Raw genomic sequence first — 22,596 nt, forward strand, 5'->3', positions numbered from 1 at the left:
ATATAACAAAATAGAATGTTTCACAATCAAAAGAAAATATTAAATAATAACTATAAATGTAAAATAAAATCCAGTGAAACAAGATTTTTTCTAAATTGTCCCTCTTTGTTAAGCTAGTTCGTAATTTAATTTGGTTTTGAAGTTTATGAATTCAAGAAAGTTCATTTGAAACCAATTAATAACTTTTTGAGATTGAACCATTCCATCAGAGTGATGACATTTTACAATTTATTCTTTCTTAACTCTTTTAATTTTTTGATAAATGATATTATAAATAAGTTTAATACTGGAATTTTATATTTTCCACCTATTTTTATAAATTTTTTATATTATCCATATATATAAAAAACTTTAATTTTTTTGACATAGAGACACTATAACTCAGAAATAATTAATGAAAAAAATATTAATTAAATAAAATAAATTGACTTGATGAAATTGATTCTAACTCAGGCATTCCAGGAGTACTACCTCATTACATTTAGCTGTAACAAAACTTCTGTTCATAGATTTTATTGGACAGTATAATTTTATATTTAACTGTGATAGCTTATATTCTAGTTTATATTTCTACTATTTAACCATTAGAACATTGCTATTGTTGCAGGAGTTCTCGGTAAATTCTTATACAATCAGAGAAAAAAACAAAACAAAATGCAAAAAATACCCATTGAAAAAAAGATTAAAAAACACCGTCATAACATGCCAAAGAGATATAGAAAAGTGGATAGTAATAAGGTTAGTAATATTAGTGCACGTAACTGGAGAAGGCTTTCAATATATCCATTCATAAACTTTATACGAGACTACCGGAAACGAGTGCCTAAAGAATGCCCGCCAGAAACTATGGCATTGTGAGTACTAACATTTCTTTTTTAAATTACTTAATTTTTGTCAGTTGACAGATAATCCAAAAATTTATAATTATTTTTATTATTTATATTGGAAACTTATTGGAGTTCTTTATATCAAGGAAATCTTATAACTTCCATTGATTTAGTCTTTTATAGTTATACAGTCTTCATTTATCCTATTATATTTATTAGTGAATCAGTAAAGCACTGAGTCTTTATATTTTTATCTTACTTGGGGTAGGAAAGAAATTGTTTAAGTAGATAGAGGTGGTATTGACAGGTAGTGTGCTGTATCCATGATGCATGAAGAATTTAAGATATGGTATATTAATTAATGGATGATATCTCATGTCATATATATGGTATAAATAAATATAGAATAAAACTTTTCTGATGATTTTAAGTTGTAATGTTCATACAAGGAGGTATTTTAAGGTGTTAACTGAAAGTATGAATTAAGGATCTCTAAAAAAAAATGTCTAATTTGCAGGGCTCGGTATCTTTGTTTCACAGCTCTAACGGCATTTGATTTTTGCTATTGCAAGTTTATGTTATTCTTCTTTGTAATGAATTAAGGTCATTGAATGGACTTGCATAAACCTTTTGTTTAATGTCACCCAAAACAAAAAATCCAGTAATATCATATCTTGAGAGCACTACAATAACACATATCCAGTGCCGTTTGGCTACTGCTGATGTGGAAGAAAGGTGCTGAGCCTGTCTTCATGCTAAAGGTAATCTTTGAACAGCATTTAATATGAATGCTAATGTTTACATTTCATTAATAATTTGTAGCTATGGAAATCTTTAAACATTAATTTATCCTAAACATAACTTCAACGAACATATCTTCTTGGAAAACTTTTTTCTTGTTTTGAGATTCTTAATTTATATTTATTGTTGGGATGCTTAACCCTAAAACAGCCTGTATGTTATGTACTTTTGCTTTCCTGAGTACAAAAGTTCTACTTAGTAAGTCTAGATAGATCAAAGCGTAGTGTTAGATCAGTCTCTAGTTTCGTTAGTTAAGCAAATATTGGGAGTCTAGAAGATATGCAAGTTGTTAGTAACAACTTCTCAATTTGTAATTTTATAGCTAAATTTCATGCAAGTCTTTTTCTCTAGTACTGAGTAATTTATAATCATTATGATAGCCAGAGAGGAGATAAATCAATCCAGAGAGGGTGTGATGACAGGCAGCATGAAAGATTATCCCCCAAATCATTAGAAAATTAAATAAGACATATTACAAACAAATTTATATTTGGAGACTGTTGTATTTGAGGCATTAACCTTATAAACCTCATAACTGCAATGGTGTCAGTACAATTCTGGCCTTGGTGGAGTTAACTTATATTTCACGGTGGCCTCAAAGAATGAAATCATGACCCTCCCATTCTTGAATAAGTTGGTCATCACTAAGACAATCCCAATATGTCAGAAATGACCAGATAGGGACTAAATACGAAAACAAAAAAAAAAACACGCTTATAGCTTAAGGGGGTCCTAGATTCCCCCTCCTTTTTCTAGAGGACATGTGTTCCATAGGGTATCTCACATCTTTGAGTGGACCCTCACCATAACTAACGGGGCCTAGCAATATTGTATCATTAAGAGGACAGAAAGGTCCAGATCCACAACTGGCTGTAACAGGATAAGCTATTGATGTTAATGAGAGGAAAGTATAGGGTCCCATCAGCTAAATAATATCTTATGATTTTACTTTGAATCAGTGACATATATAACACCTATGCAACCAACGTGACACATTGGGGGCAAAGAGTCAATGTGGAGCACAGTGCAAAATAATAAATAAACAGAATTATTTATTTACTATTTTAAGTATGTTAATAGGGGTTGCAAATGTGAATAGTTTGAAGAGAGGCCGATTTTGTAGCATTTTTACTTCAAGAGAATTTTTCAAATAATTATAACACCCTTATTAATAAAAGGGAAAATAATAATTATTTATGGGAGGTGAGAGAAAAGGGGAAAAAAAGGGCACATGGAATAGGGCATAGTTATCATTAGTGATGCCACTGGAAACACACTTGTCATTCAATTGCGTAAAGCATCAATTCTTTATTTATTTATTTTACTTACATACTGAATCTTTTTTTTCAGAACATTCTGACTTTGATTGTCATTTTATCCTCAAAGTAATTTAAAAATTATTATGGCAATCTTTATTTTGAGTAATTATATCTATGCAAATATTTATTAAGATTTTTTTATTAGTTTATAAATCCCCTTCTTATCACTTTTTTTTTTACTGATAATTATGATATTAATAAAGGATAGCTCTCATAAGAATTTCTGTTTATTAAAAAGAAATCAAGAAAACAAAAGATTATGCTTAATTTTAATGGTAGGGTAAGATATTATGAAGAATAAAATTAAAAGAGAACTAGTTTGCTCCATTTTTATTTTTTTTTTTAAGTTGGCTCTGTAGACCTTGTAGATCTTTGGCTGCCCGAACCAGCCTTCTCGATACCTGCCTGTCGTGGGCTACTGCTTTCCAGTTGGCTGCATGCAGCTCTTTTTGCATTTTTGTTGATCTGTCTATTCTGGTTTTTGGTCCTCCCACGCATTCTCTCGCCAACTATACTGGAATTGTTGTGTGGAGGCATCCTGTTGGATTGCTTTGAGTCATATGTCCCTCCCATCTTAACCTCCTTGTTTTCATATCATGAGATATTGACTGACCAGTCTCAAGCAGCAACTGTTCACTATTAGTTCTTCTCCTGCATGTGTTAAAGCCCAAATCGCTCCTGTAATTGTATGGAGCTTTCCACTCAAATACTGTTCCAGGTTAACTGAGTCCAGGTCTCACATATCAGGCATTATACATCCATAGCAAATTTATATACTATATAAGACTTTAAAATTTACTTTTCAAATGTTATAAAGAGTAAATGTGTCTGTTTAGTTTAACAGTCTAAATGAATAAAATATTTTTAAGAAATGGCATTGGGGAGTGTGGTGGCACTATGGTAAGGCATGATGCTGCTAACTCCCAGGACCCAGACTCGAATCCGGCTGGTCAGAAAATTGTTTTCAGTTATATTGTAGCCGTGTGTCAACCTTGTGGTTTCTGGAGCCCTCCTGAGGTCCACCCAGTCTCATAAATTGGGTGCCCTTCATTGGAAAAAAATCTGGCATTCGAGTGTGATTCTGACCAAACCAACCGTTGATCTAGTAACAGTACTACCTTACAAAGTCACAAAGTACAAATTTTAATTTTTAATTAAGAAATGGCATTGGCATGAATTTTGATGCAATTACTTTATTGTATTTTAGAGAGTTACTAAGAGGGGGGGGGGTTATTTGTATATACTACGAATTATTCGATCATTACATACATCTCTTACTGCCCAAATATTGAACAGATTTTGGTTACTAATCCAAGCAGGATTTATTATACCAATTATAGGATATGTATAGATTCCAATAAGTTATATCAATCCAAGATTATTGATCTAAATACAGATAATATTAATTATATCATTAATACTAGATAATATAACTGTATTAAAAAAATTAATAATAATATAATAAAAATACTGGAATTGATTTTTTTTTTTAACATTTTTTACAGAGAAGCGAGACGAATATGGAGGCAAATGAAAAGTATTGAAAAATTACCATTCTTTAAGAGGGCTGGGCGTGCTTTACAAAATGGTTATAAGGAATGAAGTTTAAAAACAAAAATATAAATACAAATGTATTCTGTGGTGTTATAGTAAAAATTCGTACAATGTTAATAAAAATTAAAATTTCAAATAAACTGAGTATCACTAAAATATATAAAAAATTTTTTTTTTAATAGTGGATAAAAGAATATACTGTTTTATTTAATCATAATTGTAAAATTTTAGCTTTTCTGTTGTGATATTTTTATTATATTTAATTCAAAACAAATTAGAACCCTTTATCATATAGATTGGTGGTAACAACGGAAATACAGTCACTCAGGTGAATTTACTTATCTTATGATTCACCTCTCCCGAATAATCAAGATAACTAAAACACTCCTGAGTATTAGAGATGATTTCAAATTCAAATATTCTAATTGAAAGTACATAATTAAATATACAAAATAAATTATGTAGTTTCAAAAATAATGATAATTAACCAAAAAGAGTCTGAAATAAGCAGTTTTTAGTTTTCTAATTTAATATATCTTTTAATTAATTGTTTGAGAATGGTTACCTTTAATAAAATACAACTTCCATTGATCAACTTTAAACAGTTATTTCAATTCTCCAATGTATTGGACAGTAACTATATTAACCCAGCTACTAAGTAAGTTAAAATGCGCCAAATTCAAAACCTACTTATACAATACTAACTAATGCTTAGAGGAAAGAGTAAGCAGTCAGGCCAAGTTAAGTCAAAAAGTCGGGTTTATGGGGCTCCAAAGGCGTGTTAGGGTTTGAGTGGGGGACATTCCCGATGCAAGCCAATTAGTACAAGAGCCCAAGAGGATAAAAAAGGCAGTTATCTCACCCCAATTTTTGATTACTTTGATGAAAACTATGTATAATTAATAGTCAAAATTGATGAGTCTGCCAAGTATAGGTAGGGGGAATAAAAAATGGCGGCTGTTTCAAAGCGATAAAAAAATTTAATTTTTCATTTGGAGCTCTATATCTTAAAAAGTAGGAGCAACACAAGATAACCTAAGAGAACATCATTTAAAGATGAGCAAATTTACTAAAATGTGAGCCCTAAAAGAGTTATTTACGTTTAATAGCTCTCGAGATATAGCTTTTTAAAAAGCAACACTTCATAAAAATGTTGTATGGGACGTACTGAAAGATCAGTAGTTAGTGAATTTATTTTGAGAAATCTATATTTCAGTACCTATGTGATGTACAGATGTCTATTAACACTCAAATTAAAGCTAGTTTAATGAGCTATAATGTAGTTTATGATGTTTATCTTCGCAGGAGTAATAGGTTTCATGAAATTTGCTAATATAAATTGATTTATAGTTGTTGGAACAAATTTTTATTTGCCAAATTTATATTCATATGTTAATATCATACAAAGTACTACCTCTACGAAGATAAGTGTCATAAGCTACTTTATAGTAAGTTAAATTTCCTTTATTATGAGCGTTGGCAGACATATGTACGTCTTTTGGATGTGGAGATATATTTTTCCAAAAATCCAACATTTTATAAGAACAACTAGAAATTAACATTTTGTGAGTTTATTTTGTCAAATATCATAAAAACTACTACTCCTACAAAGATAAACATAATCAACTATTTTGAAGTAAATTTAACTAGCTTTAATTTGAGCGCCGGCAGACATCTGTACGTCCAATGGTTTCTGCAATGAAGTTTTTCATAGATTAAACTTATAGTCCGAACAACTATAAATCAATTTATTTTAGCAAATATCATGAAAACTACTATTCCTACGAAGGTAAAGGTCATACAATTCTTTATAGTCCATTAAACTAGCTTTAATTTGAGTGCTAATAGACATCTATACGTCACATAGTTCCTGAGATATAGATTTCTCAAAATAAATTAACTAACCGCTAATCTTTCAGTAGATTTTTAAGAAATTTTTCTTTTTAAAAGGCAATATTTTGAGAACTGTTGGGCGTAAATAGCTCTTTTAGGACTAATATTTCAGCAAATTTACTCTTTTGGATTTTCTAGTGTTGGTAGTTTTTACGATAGAGATCTCCGAATGAAAAATTAATGTTTTTTAAGGTTTTGAAACAGCCGCTATTTTTTATTCCCCCTACCTATACTTGGCAGACTCATCAATTTTGACTATTAATTATACACAGTTTTCATCAAAGTAATCAAAAACTGGGGTGAGATAACTGCCTTTTTTTCTTCCCGGCTCTTGTACTAACAGTTGGACAGTTAATCACACCTTGCCTTTAATTTCCTGTTTTTTTTTTTTCGTGCTTACTGTTAATTCTTTGACACTTTTTTGTTTTACACATTTTTATATTTACCCTTTTTGGGAGCGGTATGAACAGTTGCATAAAACATGTTTATGCATTACTTTCCAGCAAGCTTATTATATATTTCATATAATGAGTGAGTAAGTGGAATAATGAACATTCTAGATTGGAAAACGAATTTAAAGTAATTTAAATATTTCAATAATATTTGAAAACAAAAAGGCTTAGTGGAGGGAGGTCTAAAGTCATATTGTGTTATTATCAATGTTTAATATTATTACTTTTTTTCTACTAAACAAGTTTCACAATGGCATTCAGCTCGTTCGATAAAATATTCAGGTATCAGACCTTGAATTGAAGGGAAAGGTTTAACATATTGTCGTCAAGTGATAGCTAGACGGAGTGTCTCTTAGATGAGAGTGTGAAAAGGTCGAATTCAGTTTTCAGGGTGTTGCTTTTTATTTTGTGAAATCCAGTTTAAACATGTCTTAAGGGAACACTCGAAAGCAGATATATTACTTGAAGTTTCCAAGATGACCAAGTCATCTGCGTACAGTAGCGCTCGGACTTTTGGAACCTAGGTCACTGCAAAGATCCCATCATCAATCACAACGTCGGAGAGTGTTGGGCTTAGAACCGAACCTTGTGGTACTTTTTCTGAATTGTTTGAAAGATGAGGTTTCGTCTTAATAACACACTCTTATGAATCTCAGGGCAAAAAAATACTTAAGTGAGGCAATCAGTTGACCTCTTAGTCCTCCTTATAATCCTTATGTAATTTAAGTACTAATATCCTTCGGCAAACTCTGTCAAAAGCTATCCTAAAATCAACAGCTTTTCTTGTGGTGGAAACTACTCTTTATTTGCTGAGTTAGACTTAAAACTATTCTTCCTAAACCCTGCCTGTTCAGTCGGTTTAGATACTGTTGCAGGCGCCTAAATATCAGCCTCTGATATACCTTTGGAAATACATTCGTGTGGCAGTGATATATAGGATTGAAAAGGTGTTGCGAAACAGTGCGAGAAGGTTTTGTTGTGTTACTATATTATGTGTAAGTAATCGTGAAGAACTGAATACATTATTAATCATTAGTTAAATTATTTTTAATGATTCAAGTTTTCTATTTTGTGTTAGATGTGTCGTTCATTGTGAATAAAAGGCTAATTCGAACCTTAGTTGTAATTATTATATCAGTTCAAATACAACTCGTAAGTGCTGTTGGCCTGTAACTTGATGAATGATGATGAATAAGTTGATCAACCAATTTATTACAACTTCTATTCGATTCACGTTTGTAATTGAATGAACGGTTCTAAAGAAAATTAAATTATGTAGGAAATATTTATTTATGTTAACCTAAACCAGCACTTCAGAGTTGTGGCCAACTCTCCACTCCTAGACTTCATTTTTGCTTAGAAGGAGAGTTGGAATCTGCTACCCCCTGAGTGTTACAATACAAGTGGCTTGTGTAATGAATATTTAAGTAATTAATAATAAGATAATACAGTGAGTTCTTCCATTTTGTCGTTTAGTGTAAAAGTGGTTTATTTTCAGTTGTTTTTGTATATAGTTTGTTTTTTAGTAGTTTGGCGCATGCAAACTTGTAAATATTACTATCTGTATATATTTTTTAAAATTGATTTAAATAAAAGAGATATGTTTTGTTTACAAATGTGTTCATTGAATGAACCTTTCCGGAATTCTTTAAAAAAACACACTAGATCCACATTATTGATGAAATTGACAGCCCATTTAATTGATTGAGTGAACTCTGTGGCCATTGTACTGGAAAAAGATGGAAGAAATCCCAAATCTAATGAATAATGTTGTCAAGGAAACGCGCAGAGATGTATGATTGAATAATAGAAGAACGAAATAAAAGTGTCGTGACAAAGCTGGCACGGCAGCCAACACTAAAAGCCGGAAGTTTTTACTACATGTCATACAACCATTCCTTAGAGACCCCATGGCCTTTCGAGTGGCGTAAGGTAGACAAAGAAGGAAAGGAAAAACGGAAATCTCGTAAGAAGACGGTAGTCACTTCAGCCCAATGTCCAACAAAAATCTTAACACACGTGTTTTAAATGAAATTGACAAACAACAAATGAAATTTATTAGAAAATACAAATATTTATTCCTTTACTATTTGTATAATTTAGATATTCCCCGGAGTAAAAGTTGGGAGGTATTATCCAAATTAATTGCATCGCTGGTTTGAATAGATAGTATTTAGACAGTATTTGATGAGTTTTAAATAAATGAATAATGGTAATATAGGAAAATAAGCTTCTATTCTTGAAATTATTTAAATGACAAATAATTACACGTGGATAAGCCAAAGAGTTGTACAGTAGTGTAAGTTGAATTAATTTTGATTATGGGTTACATGATATAAAATAATAGATGTTATAGGTTACTTGATGGTTGTTCTGTGAGATTTAGCTTTCTCTTGAATAATTGTTGTTTGTTGATGTTCTATTCCCTATTTCATCCTGCCTTCCGTCCCTCTGCCTGAGTGGTGTGTAGTTTATTCACTCATAGTGATTTGCAGGTCTCAGCCAGAAAACGATGTGGCTCTTGAGACGCAGTTCACTCTTCACTTCTGTATAGGCCAAGATGGACACCCATATCTACTGCTTTATATAGCTGCCACTAGATGGCAGAATCTTGAATTTATATTCAAATGTGAAGGGGCACATTCCCAAACAGTATTAAATATACGTAATTAAGTACCTAGACTACAAGTAGAAATTGTGAGATCTATTGGTAGACATTTTTACATTTACCTATTTTTTTAAAATATAGTTCAGAAAATTCATCATTTTCATAAATTATGACGTAGGATAAAATTCAAATTGTAATCATAAACATTATTTTTTTGAGGAGAATTGCAGGACTAATCACATCCTCTCCATTGATATACAATATGAAGATGGAGCGGCAAAATATTTGGGACTAGGAAATACCACACTGACATTGTTCGTGAATTCCCAACAGGATTATAATTATAATATAACAGTACGTACAGATGATGAAGGTAATGCACATAGAGAAGTACATAGGTCTTGGGCAAAGAGTTTATTTCAACCTCCTTGGGTAGAGGGATTGAAATAGTAAGGTGAATAGATTAATTTGGGTTCACCTTCCAATGGTTTTGTACCAGGGGAAATTTCTCCCCGTTTTATATTTAAGAACATCACACTTTGTCAATATAATGAATAAGCAATTGGCACAATCACATCCACAAAACGTACAAAATAGAAATTAGACAGTTTTTAAAATTACGCTTTGGCAGCATTGCTCCAGCCTCTTTGGAGTCACAATCTGTACATAATCGATTCTTTTAGTGGTGAGCTTCTACTGACATCATATTGACCCTGTAAGAGACAAGATGGTTGACCTAATTTGCGTCACTTATGTGTGATGTATAGAGTGTATTCTATAACCTGCATAACAAGACAGAAGAGGTAACAAGGAGGATCAGATGTAAGAGTTTAAAACTCTTGCCATCGATACATGATGACTGTCAAAAGTCCATGCTGGCTTGGGAATAGTCACAGGAGTTGGCCTTATTTCGAGAGTTAGAGCTTTGTACAGGGAAGTGAGAAGGCCCACGGCAGAAATAGTTATCAACAATCCGAACCAAAACGTAATAGACCTAAGACAGCATTTCAACGAGGACTATGCTTCAGTTTTTAAAACAAAGACTAGATGTCTCTTCTGTTACGAACTGAAAAGAAGCAAAGATAGGGAATTTCATCGCTGGAAATCAGCTCATACCACTACGTTATCTGAAGCTATTAGGCAAAGCTCGATCAAAGTCAAAATGAACTCAAACATAACCGTAAAATACATCATCAATTAGATTCTAAGATCCGAACACATTTGATTAGCATTCACGTTGGTTGAATAGCTAGGATATTCCCATGGCATTGAAATGGGCTATCCAACAGAAGTAGAAAAGCGCCTTGGGAGCTGCTCACCGGAAGGAGTAATCGTAGACGATATTGGGAAGGAGTAGTGTGGACGAAGGGATGTCCTTGACCATAAGGTTTCTAGAAACATCGGTATCTTTCGTAACGATGCTGTCCAAGTCCATCCTAGGAAGACAATAGCTCGCAAAGTAAGTGCTGGAATGCACTGTATATTTGTTATTTTAGTATTTTTTTCAATATTTTGAGAAAGTGGCATTCGTTATCACCTAAATCACTTTGGGAACCGTCAATTATGAGCACTAACTCAAGTCCTGAGTGTACTAAACAAGATGCGCCCACAAAAACGGAGTCTGAAATAAATTAATAGCACTGGAATCTGCGATAAATCATTGGGGTCCTTCAAACAAGATGGCTTTCGGTAAATTGATACCTTACAAAAACATGAAAATGTCCAGCCAACCATATTGTAAGATAAATGGCGACGTAGTGCCTGCGATGGCAATGTTTTGGATTTAGGTTTTATTAATTATAAAGGGATAAGACATGAATACATGTCGAATATATTCAAGACATGAAATATTTAAATGTGCGTATTCATACTTATTTTAAAACACAAATCAATTTAATATGGTTTCCTTGTTTTTTCACTCAATATTGTTTTGTACTTAACCTATCTTTCGGTATCGAAAATTCTCATACGTTTAAGCGGTCTCCCTTGCCACAAGGTACATATTTTTTTATTCTCTTAGACAAAAAAGTTTAAAAGTTGTCCGTAGAGAGGAGTGTCCATTGGAGATAGTTCTCTGGTAGAGTAGTGCTTTGTATTGTGCATTGTATTGTATTTTGTATCGATAGTAGTTAATTGGAACAGTCGAGAAGGTTTTTGAGATATTATCTAGTGAGTGTTTGTATTGCTATGTTTCATATTAATGATGCCTTATAAGTTAATAGAAATAAGAGTTCATATTTATGTCAATAATGATAAACTTAAAAATTATCTTAAGTACAGTGCTTTATATCTATTTCCACGTCGAGTTTTACAACAGGTAGGAGAGCTTTTGCTCTATTATCAATTTATTTTTTGAATAGAATACCGAAAGGTATAAAAATTATCTATGTGGAACCTAGTGTCGAAAGCTCAGGAATCACTGATCCATGTTTCTTATAGTATTATAAAGGAGATTCATACCTTCGTGAAGATGGAATAGTTCTCGATGCTGGGCGAGTAACAAGCCAATTGCAATATCACTTCGTTATAAAAACTGTTCGTTTTAGCATCATAGATTTTTGTACATAAGTTATATTTTAATTTTTTTTTCACTCTGTGCTGTCAGAAAATAATAGAACAATTTTATTATTTATTATAACAAAAAAAATATTGGATTGTAATTTATATGAATTGTATATTGTTTATAAAACACATGGTTTCCGCACAACTATCTTCCGTCAAACTTTTATACCATTACTTCCTTTTAAGATATTAGAAAATTTGCAATACTAAATATTACAATATTTTTAAATGTTATTAAGACTCTAAAATACATTTGTGTGTTTTTATGGAATTTATATACGGTAATATTTGCTAGCAAGCACATGTGGGTTTGTACGATGCAGTTACGCAAGCAAATAATTATATTAATTTACAATATACGTATTCCAGAGTCTAGTGTAAACATTGTTTATCATTTAAAGCTCAGCTGTCAACTTAAATCATGACTGCTCAACTAGTTAATTTTTTTCATTGTAATTTTTTACGAAATAGTTTCGTTGTTCTTGGTCTAACCAGCTGTAATCTGTAAGGTTCGTTCAGTGTTTATGTTGTATTCTCGTAATATGTTTACAAGTTTAAAAAATGCAATGCTACACAATTTAAATATGTTATACATCTATAGGTACATGATGTTTCCATAGTGTTTTCCAGATTACAAAATTATTCTATATATTAAAAAATAAACACGCTGTAGCCATGAAGTTTCCAAGGAAACCTTTCAACTTTTGGTTTAATTGTTTTAAATAATAAAAATGTTGGCTCTGATCCTAGGTCGTTCTCATATGATAACAGGAGCGATCTGGGTTCAGAGCCTTAACACGTAGAGTAGAAGAACTAACAGTGGACTGCTTGCAGAGACTGGTCATACATAATCTCATGTTATAACGGGAAGGAGGTTAAGATGGGTGGACATGTGGCTCGAAGCAATCCATCAGGACGTGTAACGATTCCATACGAGTGGAATTCGAAGGTTTAGATTAGTCCCAAAAACCAACTACTCATATCCAGATTGGCCTTATGATGTCATATAGATCATTAGAAGTTTAGACCGTTTGTGTTTTTGTCTAGTAAGAGCTGTAATAATAGAAATCGACGTGCAGTTTCCTTTCTTTTCAGTCTTTCGTGAGGATTTCAGGTTAGCTGTTAGTCCAGTTGCACCCCAAGGTAGCAGATCCGTTTCGACAGGGATAAGAACAACTGATCATTTCAAATTCCTACCTCCTAAATACATAAATAATAAATAATAATTATAAATAAAGTTCCTTTATTATATTATACCATCCGTTACGATAGATTATTCAAAGTAAACCAAAATGGTTCCTACTCATCCCTTTTCTCTCAGTTCACGTAGAGGAGAAGAACTAACAGTTGACTGCTTGCAGAGACTGGTCATACATTATCTCATGTTATAACGGGAAGGAGGTTAGGATGGGCGGACATGTGGCTCGAAGCAATCCATCAGGACGCCTCTACACACAATAATGAACTACACAACACAGTTGGCAGGAGGGGGGTTGGCCAAAAAACCATAGGGATAGACACAATCGACCAAGATTCGAAATACTGTATGTGATGCGGGCTACTAACTAGAAAGCAGTGCCCAAAGATCTGCAAGGTCTGTAGAGACAACCGAAAAAAAAAATTGTAACAATATAATGAAATACAATTGAACTTTTTAAAATAAATACGATGCGATTGGATCAGCTATCCTTATCATAATCGAATTGTAATAATTAAATAATCGATAACGTTTTTGACATCAAAGCCTAATTTAAGACTTTTGAACATTGACTTACATTTGTACGTTGACCTATCGAGTTCTTAAGGTCGTTTTTAAAAAAAAATCGATTCTATAAAGTGGCACTTTGGTTAGTCGGTATTATCGAAAGAGTTGCTGTGACTATGTTGAGTCTAAATTACACAAACATTTTTTGTTTTAATGTATTTGGCGTTGGTATCCCTTATAGTCTATTACATAAAATATATATATATTTTTTTATTTATTAGTTGATATTTACAACTGTATAAAAAAATACTACCAGTAAATTTGATCAGGATGTAGAGAAACTACCCAGTAGTAGAACTCTAAAAACAATTTACAATATAAGGTCACGAGGCCATCTTCTTTTCAGGCGCCTTGGAGGATTGCCAGGAATGGAAGAGGAAGCAAGGTTAGAAACGAGTGGGTTTGAGTGGTTAGGGAGTTTATTATGGAAGGAACATAAAATATTAAAGTGCTAATCATGGCTATAATGTACAATACGTTTGACTAAAAATATATGTATTAGTGACAATGCATATTAAATTGAAATGTGAATTTAGAGTTTTTATTTCTTTTTTAGATCTGAAATTAGATATTAGACAAAGTTTAAGTCATGGAAGGTACTGAAATCTCGGAACGCCTTCAACAAAATGATCATAAAGAGTAAAATTTTGGCAACAGACCGGTTCTTATTTATTGTATGATTAATAGTTCAAATAAAGCTGTCTAGATGCACTGTAACAGCTAAAGTTATTTTCACCCAAACGACCTTGGTACAATTAAAATTAATACGCGTTAAATACGGGCATACATATTTTTAGCTATACGAGTTAAGTCTGAGCAAAACAAAGGATTCGTTGAGAATTCTCTCATAAAAGTACAAAAAACATTAAGGAATATAAAAAAAAAAAATAACAACTCATTACAGACCATGAGAAAAAATAAACTAATCGTTTTTGTGTGAACGAGCCGTAACTGAGTAAATCCGCCTCAGCATTTAACTTGCAAATCATTTCTCATTATTTATTTTTTTTTTAAAGAATAAAATACAACTACGAGAATTATGAGGGTTACGTGATGCTCATTTGAAACTCCTGGATGATCTATATAGTTTAAATGTTGACTAACGTCTTAATGATTTTAATGAATCAGAATATCAAATGGTTATATTATTATATAATATACATAATACATTATAATATTACGATTATACATTTTATATTATAACAGGAATATTATTAAAGGATACTGTAGGGGAATCGGTAGGTTTACGACGAAGGGTAAAGATGATTTGATGTGATTTGTTGGAATTCATTTTAATCCTCCAATTACGACACCAATCTTCGAGGGCTGTGATATGGGATTGGAGAATTTGGGATGCAATTAAAGGCTTATTATTAACCACGACAACATATGTGCCATCGGCACACGTGTTGAGGATAGTGTTAGGATTGGTTTGAATGTCTAACGAAAACGGTCTAAACTTCTAATGTATCTATATGACATCATAAGGCCAATCTGGATATGAGTAGTTGGTTTTTGGGGCTAATCTAAACCTTCGAATTCCACTCTTATGCAATCGTTACAGCCCAAAATCTCCAATGCCCCTTACATTGTCAAAAATAAAATCATCGATTAAGACTTTAAAGTTCCATTTGTAACAGACCTAGTCCGTTCAATATCAATCCTTCCATTATAAACTTCCAAACCAACTAGTTTCTAAGCTCCCTCTTCTATTCTTGACCATCCTCCGAGGCGCCTGAAAGGAAGATGGCCTCGAGACCTAATGTAGAAATATTATTAGAGAGCTAACAGTGGGTAGTTTCTCTACATGCATGTATCACTCCATTATGATCTTAGATCAAATTTACTGAATGTATTTTCATGTAAATACAGTTGTAAGATCATTAAATAAAAAAAAATATATATATAAAACTATAACTATTTTTATATATGTTCATATAATATACATAATGATATGTTGTATTACATTACAAATTGTTATACAAGGTGTCATACTGTTCGTGTCCATCCCCCCTAACTTTTGCAATTTTTGAAATTTTTATTTCATTTTCACTGGTACATAATAGTAGCGTGTGGTCTATGATTAGATTGTATTGTTAATTTTTTAATAGATTTTATTTACTTTATTTTAATTTGTAGACAGTAGTGCCAGATCTAACCACACCGAGTCCATCTGCAATCCACTAGAGCGCAGCACTTCAAGCCTCACTGAAACTCTCATTATTGTGTATAACACTATTTAAGTAAAAAATGATCGTTATTTTCTTATATTTCTATTTTCCTCTTAATTAATTAAAAATGTTTTTTGAACAACAAAAGAAAGATACCAAAATATTACACTGAACTACCATAAGAAATATTATAAATTACAAATGTCTATCTGATTTATCCCAGCAATTGAGATTTTCATCTGCCCACAGTTTTAGTCTGGCCAGCTTATTCCAGCAATTAGACTGTTACCTACACTATCGGCTATACTAGTCGGTCTGATTCGTTCCGGCAACAAGCATATCTGACCCCTGTCTCTCCACAGTTTTATTCCGTGATATTTATCCCAACAACAAGTATACCTCACCCCTCTCTCCACAGTTCTAGTCCGTGATATTTATCCCAAAAACAAGTATATCTGACCCCTATCCCTCCACAGTTCTTGTCCGTCATATTTATCCTAACAACAAGTATATCTGACCCCTATCCCTCCACAGTTCTTGTCCGTCATATTTATCCTAACAACAAGTATATCTGACCCCTATCCCTCCACAGTTCTTGTCCGTCATATTTATCCTAACAACAAGTATATCTGACCCCTCTCTCCACAGTTCTAGTCCGTCATATTTATCCCAACAACAAGTATATCTGACCCCTATCCCTCCACAGTTCTTGTCCGTCATATTTATCCCGAGAACAAATATATATGACCCCTGTCTCTCCACAGTTCTAGTCCGTCTGATTCATTCTAGCAATTAGACCTGTTACAATCTACCTGCTAGCCTACTGATCCTCTCCTCTACTTGCGCCTATATTTATTTGTGATGTGTATATATAATTTTATTTTTATCCATTTGTTTGTAATTACACCGTCTAAACTTCAAATCCATTATAAAAGACTGTTCTACATGACTATTATAAGGCCTATCTGGAAATAAGGAATTGAGGTTTGGGGCTCCACTAAACCATCGAATTCCTCCCGAATACAATCCTTATAGTCCAAGTCATCGATTAGGACCTCAATGTTCCATATGTTGCCGATATGGCCAGAACCAGATACCTATCCTTCCATGATTAACCAACCATGCAAACTCACTTGTTTCTAACCTGGCTTCTCCTTCATTGCCTAATAATCCTCCTAGACGTCTGATAAGAAGATGGCCTCGAGATATTTTCCTCTAGAAGTGTTAATGGAGTTCTATCAATGCTTGGCTTTCCACATGTTTTTATCATGTCTATTTATCACTAACAGCAAATTTACTTTTAGTATATATTTTTATTCATTTGTAAATAACAATATATAATTTTAATTAATTATTCTATTGTATTTTTTTATTATTACTATTTATTTATCTTTTTTTAAGTTAATATTTGTATATGGTATGATTGTGTACTTACAGCCCTAATACTTATTGCCCTTGATTGTGGCAGAATGTATTATTTCAATAAAAGTTAAAAAAAAAAATCTAACCTTTAAAAAAAAAATTTTCTCAGCGCACCTAGTCCATTGGAATAAAGTACTCGGAAACTGCTAGCAAATGAATGTATAAGGTTAATTCGTTCTGGGTCATTTTAGTTGATTATTTTCAATTATACATCTTTCTTATCTTCTTCTTATTTTGCTCTTATAAGCGTAGGGGAGCGTCCCGCCAAGACTACCATTACTCTCGGTTTCTTGCCAGGTTACTATCTGGTGCAGTACTTTGTAAAGAAGTAAGACCAAGGTCATAGTGCGAGGAGGTGATTTGGTCAGAATCACGATTTGCCGCTAGATTTTTACCTAATTAAAGGTACCCACTTTATGAGGCTGGCCTCTGGCACCAGTGGACTCCAGAACCCACAGGCCTGACTCAGGGCTACTGTGAAACAGAAAAAAATTATCTGCTTCAGCCGGATTCGAACCTGGGTCCTTGGAGTTACTAGAACTGTGCCTTACCAAAAAACTAACCATTCTTGTCTCCCTACATACAACCACACATAAATGTATATACCGAGAATAATTCACGGTGTTTTTTCAACACGATTATTTCGATAGCGGAGACTGTTAATTCCCTCTAAACCACAAACAAGGCCATTAAAAACACACTGGCCTGCTTTTAATATTTATCCACGGATTTTTTTTTTTTTTTGTAATAATAGTAGCAATTTTCACGAGGAAAATTCGTGGTAGTGCAATTACTAGTAATTGGGCATCCTCTATTATTAGCACATAATGAATATAGAAAAATAAAACAAACAGTGATTTCCAGCTGATAGGATCTGTTCTTGGGAGCTTAGGTCGCCCTTCGAGACTAGGCCAATTGAAAGTAAAAAAAACAATTGGTGTTATAATCAGAGTGAATTAATATATCGATTTTATACATTGATTTTACTGTTGGATTGATTCATAAAATTTGATTGGTTTTAATGTTTCCGAAAGATCGATTTTTGTTTAGGATCTTTACTCACACTTCATATACTATTTTTACTTTCCCTCACCTTTATATGGAATTTATTAATATAATGTATATAATATAATATATAAATATACATCGTGAAAAATTTCTAATCCGAGTTTTCGAAAGAAATACACATTTTATGGTGCCCTATGTCCAATTAACTATACTATAATAATAATAATCTTTATTTATTCTAGGATTGATCCCTTTAGAATAATTTACAGGCGTCAAAATTAGGCTTTAGAGCCTTAGAGTAAATTACAAAATAGAGATGACATTACAAGATGTCATAAAATAAATTAATACATTGAATTTAAAAATATACAATTAAACAACCATAATTAACAGAATATATAAAATAATGGTAAAACAAATAAAATGAAACCACTTGTCATATCATAAAACATAAGATGACTTCTGATAGCAAATAAAAAGAAAAAAAAAGTATAAAAAATCAAAAACAATTAAACTAAAAAGTAATAAATGAAAAGATATAATTTCTGCTAGTGTACATATTTACAATTATAAACAAAGATCTAAGACATAAAATATGTAAAGCTTTTTTGAAACTTTCAATCGTTATTCTTCCGGAATTGGGTGGACAGAAGGTAGTCGAAGATACGGGATTTAAAGACTGGAAGGGTGTTAGAACTACGAATAAAAGGGGGAATAGAATTCCATAGGAAAGAGGAACGGATGAGGAAAGATCTACCAAAGGCTGCGGTTCGATGGGCAGTTACATATAAGTCTAAAGGCGGTGAGCGGGTGTTGCGGGAATGCACTGAGGACTTAAATTGAAGGATATCTGAGATGTACATGGACGGCGGGATTGGATAACTTGATAGAGAAAGAAAGCAAGGAAATATTTATGACGGAAGGAGGGGTAAAGCCACTTCAACTCTTCATAAAACCTGGGGACCCCAAACATACGTCCATAATCAAATATTTTATCCGAAAATTTTAGCTGATTGATTTTTTTTTTCGTGTGCTGAAACCGAAAATGAATTGCATTTTTGTATATCACGTACAGATCCTTTGAAAATTCATGATATGAAATATCAGCTTATAAGCAAAAACTTACTATTAACGCCAATTTTAATAATTAATTTTCATATAGTATTGATATTTAATCTAATTATATTTATTTTTATTTGTATTATTTTCTTTAGAAGTTTATTTTATTTTAGAAGAAACATATGTATTTTGTATTATAATATTTTAAAGAAACAGTTTATTTGCTTCGCCTAGCAACAGCCGACAATCTACGTTTTGTTTGTTTGTTTGGTTGTTTAGTGGCGCCAAAACTTTATTGGTCATTAACGCCATTTATATTTTATTTAATTTTGCTAATATTCGTTAAATTTTATTTATTTTTAATTTTTTAATTTTTTTTTATTATTTTTTTTTTCTTCCGATCAAGTTATATTTTTGTCAGTAAATTTTGTGATTTTAAAAACTGGAGCACCAATTCTATTGCCTTATCATCGTCTCCAATGGTTTTTGAGATATCTTGGCTTAGTCCCAAGCTATTGAGGTGTGGTGTAAAATATGGGCATCGTTGGAAAACATGGCTTATTGTTAAATTGTTATTGCAATACTGGCTGTTCGGAGGTGTTTCTACGTTGAGGTGTATCTACGGATACACCTCAACTTTCGGAGGTGAATCTACGTTTTGAAATCAGTTGCCTGGGTGTATTATGTGTTTGTTTGGACATTTTTATTGTTAATTTTGACTATTATAGTGCATTACCAGACCTTGTAAGCGTATTAGTTTGGTCATTTTGGTTTAAATAAATTTTGATTAATTTCGAATATTACAGACTACAACCACACCTTGTCAGCCTTCATTAAGTACCAGTGTGGCCATTTTGGTTTTTGTATGTTCATCTTGACCGTAGATTGTGATTAATATAATATATGTAGTCCCCTGCGTTTATTAATACAATTAGGGTAATTAATTTAATTAAAATTTTAAATACTGAATACATCAAAGGTCCAGTATTAACTTTTGACCAACTTGAGAGTTGCAGCGATGTATATAACTACGAAGCAATTACCTACACATTTTTACAGCAAGATCTTCCTCTGACCTACTGGAGTGGATTGTCCTTTCTTCAGGAGCGGTCCATCTCGTCTCTGACTGGAGTTCGTCACCCAGTATTTTATTTTGATCAAGTAGGTGGAGTGGAAAGGGTAAAAAGACAATATATGAAAAATGCATCCCTATTCTTAATGAAAATACCGCGAGACTTTTAGAGAAAGAAAGTTCATCATGAGAAGTGGTTTGGATCTCGCTGAACATTACCAAATAAACCAAGGAGTTTCTTAGAAGACCTAGGTGTTAGCATCAAAGATATCATGGTGGGAAACATTATTTTGGACTCCCTGGGTATCACTCATTATCACCTGCATGAGGATTAGCTTTTACGTACTTATATTTTTTATGTATTAATTCATTTATATATATAATTTTTTTTAAGCTTTTTAAGTTTTAAGTTTAACTTTTTAAGTCATAAATTTATGTTTCAACTTATTTATTATTCATTTAATTAATGCTTTTAACTGACTTTTTATTTTTTAAATTTATATATTAGTTCTTCTTTTTTAAATCTATTTGGTTTTTTAAACTGATCTATTGCTAGGACTATTGTGTCTTTGATTTGTTTTTATATTGTCATCTAATGATGAATTTTTGATTAAGTCGGATCAAATGTTGGTTGCAGATCACTGGATACTGCCTAACCATGGTTGGGGTCAAAGTTTTTCATTTTGTAGGACCGCCACACAATGAAAAAAGTCAACACCACAGGTCGAATTCGGACCGGCACCGCCAATAGACATCAAATTGGCAAGACTGTGTCTTAACAACTGAGCTAAGCGAAAAGGAAAATAATAACAAAAATAAAAGTAGAAAAAAGAGAAATAACTACAGTACGCACTAAAATACGGAAAATAAGTGAAAGAAGAATAAAATAATGAAAAAAATAGGACCTCCACCTTTCTGAATGGAGGAAAGCAAAAGAATACTCTAAAGGTGGATGCGAGGTATCAACAGAGTAAGGGAGTGGGGGCATTTGATGGTTAACAAATGATGTTACATTTAAAAGCAAAAATACATAACACAATACTAAAGAAAGATAATACAGTCATAGGAATTTTATTATTATATATAAGGAAATTTTAAGTATTACAATTCTATAAAATTATAAAAAAAAGAGAGATAATTTAACCTAAAAAAAAATCAATATTTTTATTCAGCAAACCAGAAAACTATTATAGTGTTAAGTTAATCTGTAATTAATAGTTCTAAAAATTAATGGAAAAGTGACATAGTAGGTAATTTTACATAAGCTAAGGTAAGCTTATTAATAAATTAATATGATTCCATTTTGTTTTATGGTTTTATAGGATGATATGACTGAAATGACCTGGGAAAAATAGCCTGCTAAAAGGTATTTGATCGAGGTATAAATTTACATTTAAGGTCTGCTATTTTACTAGTAATAATGTTGTTTGTTTAAAATGTATGTATAATCAAATGTAATAAAATGTATGTATAATTAAATCTATTATCCAGTAGTCGTCCTTGAGGATAGCCGAATCGGCTAATAAGAAGAGTGTTTGGAGACTTGGATACAATTTATTTTATTTAAACGACATTAACTAACTCATACGGAGTATTTTATTTTTTGTATAAAGAAATATTTTTTTTATTATGCTTAGAGGTAATTTGGTTAACCGGGGACTGGCTACCGAACCATAGCCAACCCCATTGGTCAGGTTTGAGGATTACTCCTGGCGATTAGAAGACGCATTGAGATGGAGAAGGCCCACGTGAAGATATAGTCCTTGAAGAAGACTCCTGAAGGCCCAGAAGCCGCCAGCACTTAGCTCTAATAGGACTGCCTATTAATATTGATAATGATTGAGGAGGAAACGCCGCGCTAGCAAGTCCATTTTGCTCTTTTTGATGAAGCCATCTTGGAATACAAAAATGATTGCGAGTAATTATCTCCCGGCAGGAACAGGGGATTAGGGTCTGAATGATTACTGTCTGTATCAGCTCCAGTGTTCTCTTCCACTTGCCATTTCCATCTCAGGGATTTTCCTTGATTTTTATATTACTTGATAAATGTTCTGCCATTCTGTAATGATTGGTTACTTTTTGC

The 22,596-nt window shown here is 32.3% G+C and overlaps 1 protein-coding gene and 1 long non-coding RNA gene across 3 annotated transcripts in view; one reads left to right on the plus strand and one right to left on the minus strand.

Annotated features, from left to right (window-relative positions):
- LOC106686492 (uncharacterized) overlaps positions 1-4,665 on the plus strand; it is an 11,976-nt gene extending 7,311 nt beyond the window's left edge. The window contains exons 2-3 of the mRNA XM_014429841.3: positions 608-854; positions 4,453-4,665. Of these exons, the coding sequence (XP_014285327.1) occupies positions 608-854; positions 4,453-4,549 (344 nt within the window). The 3' untranslated portion in view covers positions 4,550-4,665. The remainder of the gene's footprint in view (positions 1-607; positions 855-4,452) is intronic.
- The window catches only part of LOC106686493 (uncharacterized), a 35,736-nt gene extending 23,450 nt beyond the window's left edge, over positions 1-12,286 (minus strand). Inside the window, exon 1 of one of the 2 annotated variants that reach the window (XR_001344014.2) lies at positions 11,915-12,286. This is a non-coding gene — a long non-coding RNA (uncharacterized lncRNA). Of the gene's footprint in view, positions 1-5,066; positions 5,176-11,914 lie in introns of those variants that run through there. The other variant, XR_010843651.1, reaches the window with a different exon arrangement.
- Between the last annotated feature and the right edge of the window lie 10,310 nt (positions 12,287-22,596).

The sequence above is a fragment of the Halyomorpha halys genome, unplaced genomic scaffold (genome assembly GCF_000696795.3).
Source record: "Halyomorpha halys isolate HHAL.00 unplaced genomic scaffold, Hhal_1.1 Scaffold831.1, whole genome shotgun sequence".
Classification (NCBI taxonomy): Eukaryota; Metazoa; Arthropoda; class Insecta; order Hemiptera; family Pentatomidae; genus Halyomorpha; species Halyomorpha halys.